The sequence below is a fragment of the Ptychodera flava genome (assembly GCF_041260155.1).
Source record: "Ptychodera flava strain L36383 chromosome 3 unlocalized genomic scaffold, AS_Pfla_20210202 Scaffold_27__1_contigs__length_13241970_pilon, whole genome shotgun sequence".
Lineage (NCBI taxonomy): Eukaryota > Metazoa > Hemichordata > Enteropneusta > Ptychoderidae > Ptychodera > Ptychodera flava.
The window spans coordinates 9,632,733-9,640,918 of record NW_027248281.1 but is presented as its reverse complement, the minus strand read 5'-3'; the positions used below and the strand labels follow the sequence as shown (position 1 = coordinate 9,640,918).

At 38.1% G+C, this 8,186-nt stretch overlaps 1 protein-coding gene across 2 annotated transcripts; it reads left to right on the top strand.

Moving 5' to 3' along the window:
* The first annotated feature begins 1,444 nt into the window (after window positions 1–1,444).
* On the top strand, window positions 1,445–6,800 carry LOC139126471 (C-type lectin domain family 10 member A-like). 2 transcript variants are annotated; one of them, XM_070692530.1, is made up of 5 exons: window positions 1,445–2,045; window positions 2,887–3,036; window positions 3,289–3,380; window positions 3,535–3,682; window positions 5,558–6,800. In XM_070692530.1, the coding sequence occupies exons 1-5, from the start codon at window positions 1,499–1,501 to the stop codon at window positions 5,728–5,730; spliced, it is 1,110 nt and encodes a 369-aa protein (XP_070548631.1). In that variant the 5' UTR covers window positions 1,445–1,498; the 3' UTR covers window positions 5,731–6,800. The 2 variants fall into 2 exon arrangements, with proteins under 2 accessions (XP_070548631.1, XP_070548630.1); XM_070692529.1 differs by having other exon boundaries at window positions 5,555–6,800.
* Window positions 6,801–8,186: the final 1,386 nt, after the last annotated feature.

The window sequence follows — 8,186 nt, the reverse complement described above, 5'->3', positions numbered from 1 at the left end:
AGGCAAACGAACAGTACTTGACTTGTCAGGAGTGACACATAAACATTCAGTCTTTTTAGTATTAAAGGTTATGTCGTACACATCATCATAATTACTACATATATTTACCAGCTTCTATGTCCCTTTGACAGGAAGACTTAACAAACAAATATTGTCCATGAGGTGGTTTGTGAAGCAAGCCCCTACGGATGGGGGGAGTGATTAAATTTGTTTCATTAGACGTATATCGTGTAGGACATAAATTTCTGTCCTAAACCCCAGCGTCGTTCACGTTGATTGGTAAGTTATATGTCCCTATGCCCCTTTTTCGTCCATTCATTGGCTGCCTATTTTTCCTCAAGTATCATTAATATTTACTGTTCCGAATGCAACTAATTCATTGGCCGCCATATGTTCTTGTCCTTGCCTCACTTTCGAGTGTTCCTTATCTCGTTCTGCCATGTGCTCATAACTAACGCATCTGCGAGCCGAGGGCAATCATTACCAGACAGCTAGAGCGTAGTCGCAACGTTTGTGAAGACAAATTTGTCTTCACAAACGTTGCGACTACGCTCTAGCTGTCTGGTAATGATTGGCTAGGCTCGCAGATGCGTTACAGGTTACAGTAATGAGCACATGGCAGAACGAGACAAGGAACACTCGAAAGTGAGGCAAGGACAAGAACATATGGCGGCCAATGAATGAGTTGCATTCGGAACAGTAAATATTAATGAGACTTGAGGACATATAGGCAGCCAATGAATGAACGCAAATGGGGCATAGGGACATAAAACCTACCAATCAACGTGAGCGACGCTGGGGTTTAGGACAAACTTTATGTTCTAAATGATATACGTTTAATTAATATATCCTTGTAAACAATCAAAATGTACATTGAGCATTTCTGTGCAATAAGGGCATTCTGAGACAATTAAATGGATTAAAATACGGCTAGTTTTCATTCGGGTTCGAACCCGCAACATACGGCATCAGTCGCCTAGCGGAGAGGCCACAGAGAGAACCGCTCGGCTAAATCTCCACTCCCAAAAAAGAGTGGTTCAATAGCCCTAAGTTGTTACATTTCTGATCACACGTCGCACATACAACTTTATCGAAGCGAAGCAACGAATACATCGCGTCATTTACGGATTCGATGAACTCAGGAGTGGCGGATAAATAAAATCACGCGAGGGTTCCTGTCATAAATATTGATAATCGATAGACTTACATACGTTGGCAAACATAAACCGGGTCACCAAGGTTTGTTTATCTATTTGAGGTGAAGCGTGCCGACCAGGTACTTTACAATGTCCGTCCAACAAATGTATAAACAAGAATTGACATTGTTCTTGTGCAAAAATAACAAATTTATCAGATTTAATGTTCGATAACAGGAAACCTCTTGACTGACAATGCCTTATATTCAAATTACTTTTTCAATATTGATACAGTTTGCACTGTATATAAAGGCAAACTTTACAACAACAACGCTATATTTTGATAGCATTGAGAAACTACTATGGCTCTCCTGAAGACTATAGCATTCCTATTCTGCATGAACCAACTTACACAGGCTGCTGTCACTCAGCTTGGTCAGCGTGAGTGCCCATCCAATGATGACTACTGTTACAGATCCGATGTGTGTGCTTATGTCTTCACCTTTCCAGCCAACGACGACGAGACTTGCCCAGGCCGCCAGGACACTGTAACTGCCATGAGCGCGGTGAGAGATGAGCTGAACAAGCAGGAATCCAGTATTCACAAAATTGCTGACATAAGTGACGGACTGGTCGACAGCTTGAGTAAAGCTAAAACACATCTCAAAAGACACGATGAAAGCTTGGTGAAAAGTCAGAGATATATCGCAAGTGTTTCCGACACACTTGACCAATTCAAAGACGAAGGCAGGGCCAAATCTGAAGCCCTAGAAGCAGAACTTACGCGACTAAAACTTGAGAATGAAGAACAACAACAGATACTTGCAAATCAAACCAGAAAATTGGTTGAGCAAAGAGAAGAGATCAACTCAATACGAGATAGTATTACAATTACAATGCCAGACGCTGGTGAGTGATCCTCCTGTCATAAAATCTCACTTTTTAAATTTCAAATTCACTTCTACTGTGTTTTAAACTACCGAAGGGAAATCCAGGGCAGTATGCAATCGTTACCTGCATTCATCATTACGAATATCGAGATTCTTTTTCACTGAGATAAAAATACAAGGTCGGCACAAGTCTGCACGCGCATAGAAGTTTTCCTTAGAAACAACAGACACAAAATAATTAACTTTTTGGGACACTTACTATGGAAAAACGATCAACACTGCCCCTACAATGCTTGTATAATGTCCGTAAAACTTTTTTACGTCATTAAACTTCTCTTACAAAGTAACTGCATATTACTAGATCACAAATAAGTCAGATGTGACAGTGTTCTGTCACGTTGTCAAGAATTATCGATAGCGACACCTTATTGGTCTTGTCAGTTGTGATCCATCACTATGGATTGGGGTTATGCGACAAGACAAGTTCTGGTACGAAATGGCCATGGCATAATAATAATAATTTGTTGTGACGTAGACGAATCCAGCAACATTTTTGGAAAAAAATATAGGTTAGCTTTCAGATCGCTTTGTTATCTGCGAGCAGTTTTTACTTTGTCACCCTTCAATGTTATTTTTAGGTTTTATAATCACAACTTCAAAAGTTCAACTTCTTAAACTCTGCTACTTTCGCAATGTTTGATATGAACAGGTAAATCCCTGTACTGATTGACAACGGTAAAAAGTCAAACTATTGAAACCCTGAGTGAAAATCAATTCTCGGATAGCTTTTAGGAACATTCGACAGATTGTTATTGACTTATTTCGTTTCCTTGTCCTTGGTTTCATGTCAATCGTTGTAGTTTGTGAGGAAAATTGGCATTACTACAACAACCACTGCTATAACATCGAACAAGACATCAAAACTTTCCGTGCAGCGGAAGCCAACTGTCAAGGAAAAGATTCCCATCTTGCGAAAGTGACAGACATCGAAGAATCTCACTTTCTGACTGGTAAGTACGAGGGTACTGTGAGTAAAATACGGTGTGGACCTGTCATACTAACTTGACTGTTTCAAGCATAGCATTCACATATCATCATATTGTTGTAAATCTAAACAGTCTTATAAGTAGTTGTACAGTATGACAAAATAACAATAATGTACTGTTCATGGTTTTTCGATCATTTCAAGCTAAAATTGCTGAGAAAAATGACAATCGAAAACTTTTTCATAATAGTAATTGTTATTATTAAAATGTCCTCAGGTATACTTGGCGACACAGACTGGGCTTGGATTGGCTTGGAATATAAGGGCCTTTCGCAAACTGGACGATGGGAATGGATTGATGGAACTCAGGTAATCTCAATTTTGCCCACTTAATGCACTGGTTAAACTCTACTTTTCTATTGTTTTTATGTATAGATGGTTTATATCGAGAATATTTCATATCGAAATATTATTATATCGAAATTACAATAATCCTTTCATTATTATCCCATTTTTACTCAAGGCTACATTTTTCGATTGGGTTCCCGGAGAGCCAAATAATTTCCAGGGAACACGAGAAAATTGTGTTCATATCAGAATGGAAAAAGATGGTCAGTGGAATGACTGGGCTTGCTGGGGTGAAATCAAGTCCATATGCGAAAAGGAAGCGGGTAAGTCGACTTCACAGACAGTGCTGTGTATACATTGTAGTCAAAAGACACTGTACAACACTACTTACTTCACTTTGTCCGCGCTTTGAATCTGAAAGTTATACACGTTTGGAATACGTTTTCTATTTCATAATATCATAAAGGGCTTAGCACTTGGTGTCGCGCCCGGGGTTAAAATTAGAAATTTTACTTGTATTGATCCATGATTAGTTATAGTACAGGATAAAATGGAATGAATTTTTACTTATTACATACTTTTGTACGACCAGTTTGCCAAGTTTACCCTCTGATGAAAACAGTTCACACACGTACACGATGTCAGACCTTGCAAGTACATATTTTCTGTTTAATGTGTAAAATATTTGGACATAAACTGGCAATTTTTAAAATGATAACAACCTATTGTTTAACAAGGGACGTATTGTGCCATCATTATCGTCGCAATAGTACTGCACTGCCCAACTTCCAATTGCCAGCTGAAAACTAGTCCAAATACTGGCAATTTTTTGCATCTAGTAATTGACACAGAGGGCTCTTTTCTAAAATTCAATCCCAGCATTCGTTGAGTATGTCTTCGTTCATATGTATGACAGTCCTCGCTCTTTTTCACTTTAGGCGTGAAAGTAATATTTTGTACCAGTGACATGGTGGAAAATAATACTTACTGGCTAATTAAAGGGACAAATTTTATTAATGTCATTTCATAAAATAATACTTCACATGTTTCGTATTTGTTTATTTACGAGTACTCAAAAAAAACATGGCGACGCCTAGTCGTGTACACTTTTGGTATGCGTAAAGTATTTTATGAACCTGCGCATGCGTAGTCGGTAAGCCGCTAGGGTGACTATTAAAGATTACAAATCTTGAGTCATGGTAGGAATGTTTGGATTATAGAAACAAATTGTGTAAAAAATATAAATTTGAAATCACATTTGACCTAAAAACCCTTTGTTTACTGAATGAGATAAACTTTAATCATCGCTTTGCACACAAATAAAACATTGAAAGCTTCAATTATATGGAATATGCATCCCGGTGAATCCATACAAGTATCATGCCGGCAAAATATAATAGTATTTTTTGAGATTTCTATCATCATCTCACAAACAGATATTACCGTAACGCTACACGGAGATAAAAATGCGAGTTTTCGCTACTTTTATCATTGCAATAGTTATTCACAATAATTAAACACAACGATTTGGCAGAATTTTAGCTCAAACATTATCTTGTGTGAGTTCAAACTTTCGTATTTGTACTAAATGCAGCCCAATCACAGAGGACACACAAGTCTCGTTTATACACACAACCACTGACTGGTACTTTTCTTCTAAACATCTGGTACATGTTGAATCGCCACTGGCTCGTTAGCGCCTCCAAAGTGAAAGAGCTAAACTTTTGCTCAAACTTTCCTTGATTAAACTGTCGGCCATTCTCTTACAAAATCAAGAATAAAAATTAGAGGTCACAGGGCAAAATTTGGAAATAGAGAGACAAGTTATCTAAGGTTTTCCGATATTTGAAATTCAAAATGGCCGCCATCCCTGTGTTAACTCTATGGAGAAAAATAAAATTTTCGATTTTCGAAACAATAAGACGGTTAAAACTCTTCTAACGCCGAGAATAAAATGAGCCCCAACAAGTGGTAAATCAGAGTAGAATAAATAAAAGCCAAATATCCGTCCTTGGGACGCGTTTTAGTCCATGATAATGGTATTATTAGAAAACAGTTACAGAGAGATATCTCAGAAAGTACAAAGCAGTTGCAACCATTGATAGGATACTGTTCGACGACTATCAACATCCACGTTAAAGGATTAATTGTTTTATTGTTAGTAACTAAAACAGTAATCTCTATTTTTTTATCAGAAGCTGCGATCGAAGATCCTGTAGAAGCGAGACTTTCCCGTCTTGAAAGAAACTCTGCGTACAATAACAACAGATTGGCAGCGTTAGCAGATGATGTTGCACACCTGAAGCAACTTATCACCGAACAGGGTGAATTGCTACAACAGCAAAGTCAACAGCTGGACAATCAACAGTAGGAGATACGAAACCTTTCCGAGAGGAGTAAGATTTACGATGGTCTAGGAGTCAGAAAATATAGACAATCATTTACCAAGTCAAATAAAGCTTAGAGATATGATCCTTACGAGCCCTATTCATGAATTAAGTTAAAGTTATGTAAATGGAAACTTCATTCTTTTTTAAAGGACGAACAAATTTAGTAGCTTCTCGCAGATTTGGCTATTGTAGGTTTAATACCTTGTCGTCATTCATCTAATATACTGACAAAATCATTTGTTTTTATGAACATGGACCTTATCTTCTAAATTTCTCCATTAGTGTACCGTGGCCTGTGTACAAAGTAATAACAGCAACATTGATAGATATAACAAACAGTTCTATATTTCTCTTTATGTACAGTATTGTTAAATCAACTCAAGTGTTACTCTCGTGCTTGTACAATTTAGCATCATATATTGCCAGATCACAATTCTGTTATAATTTATAGTAACTAAAAATAAATTCTTGGTGAGGAACTTAAAGCTAGCTATGTCCATATACCCATGTTTATGACAAACAATCACTGGACAAATATTACCACTTCACAGCCACTTTGTTTTATTTGTTCATGTATTTAACTATTTACACAAATTTGCGTGTAACCGATTCAATTCGTTCGTGGTACATCAAAAGTGCAATTTACAAACCAATATGCGAGGTTAATACTTTTGGAGCCATTTTCGTGATATGCTTTACAAAGTTCACTTTACCATGATTTCCGTTAATGTTTTCCAAATTCATTAACCAAGCAGTGACTTTGTTATTTTACAATGACTTGTAACAAATAAATCTAGAAGGACGTTTTCAAGGGCATTGCACTCCAGCGAAACCATCGTCTGCAAAAGAAAATCATACTTTATTGCCAAAAAGGAAATAGCGCCACTGTAGGCGGTACATCTCCAGAGAATATTAGAAAAGTAGGATGTGGAAGTCAGGCTTTTAAGAGTTCAAATGGTAAGTGAGAATTGGGTAAACCCAAGTTTTAGAATGAGGATGTAAAATTGAGTAGGGCATACATAGAAACAAAAATATACATCAAGCAAGACAATCACGTGTTTGCGAAACAATGCAAGAAAGTCAAATTATGTTGAACAAACCTGAAATTGCTGTGAGGGAAAAGCGAAATTTGATGACGAAAACATGGGTTTGTACACAATCCCTCCAGTTGGAGGGACTCTCATAGTGGTTTGAGGATGAAGAACGTAAATACGACCGAGCCTACTGCAGTTGTTAGGAACATGAACATAAGATGTATGAAAAGAGAACAACGGTGCCAGCATTATCGCCCATCTATGTACTCCGTTTATGATGACTATGTCTTGCAAACCACAGATCATATTTGACAAAACGGGGCATACCACTAAAATACATTTATAAACCACTAATAATTTATTTTAATTTGTCAAGTCATCTTGATTTATCTCTGATCAATGAATCTCCGACAAACAAAATCGTCAAAGAGTTGTATTTGGAAGTAGTCGTGTCAAATGTCTGATAAAAATCACATTTTACACTTTACAATCTCGAAATTTAATGATCTCGTGTTAACCAATGCCAAGATTATTGGAAGTTCAAACGGTGATGTCCCGTACCATTAGCCCTAGCTCCTTTTCTCTATCACAGACCAAGAGAATCATAGACTAGAAACACGGCTCGCCGTTTGATGTCATAGTCGTCTCGATAAACTATGGCTTCTTCATATTAAAATGAGCTTCACGGGTGTCAGATTTCGTGCGTGATTGATAATTGCACGAGATTATGAGAAAAATACGACAACATTTCTCAGATTGTTTTTTTCTTTTCTGTGGTTTTGATAGACTGAAAGTTCCGTCGCCCCAGGACGCTCCCTACGCTTCCCCCCCCCCTCGTAAGAAGGGGGAGCGTAGAGAACGCCTGGAACGCCTTCGAGTGACGGATCTTCCAGTCTATGGTTTTGACAAGTCGATGGCGTCGTGCTGCCTGTCGCGTGTCAACCATGTTTACCCTGTGTGCTGTCAGGGCAGAAACACTGCTTCGCGCCAATCAAACGTACCATAACACGCCAGCAGTTTCCTTAACACTTCCTCCAATGAAAATTTGCAGAAGACAATATGACTAACAATCTGACTGAAGGACTTTCAAATTTGGTTCAAACACACTAAGTATTCATAAAAGTGTGAGAGGAATTTTTAAAATGGTAAAAGTCATCTCTCGGAAGCTCCAACCTTTTCCCGTTTTCGCCAGTAGCCAATTCCCCTCAGCGCTACATGACATCAGCAACACGAACTTTGCCTAACATACTGTCACTTAAAAATTGGCGAAAATCCGGAAACTTCCGAATGGTGCATGTTCGGCACTCTTCGGAAAACGGAGTCGAGAGCTACCTGAGGCAAGACATACATGGAGGGGGATTACATTCACATCTTGAAAAAACCACTTTCTAGTCTGTTTCTTT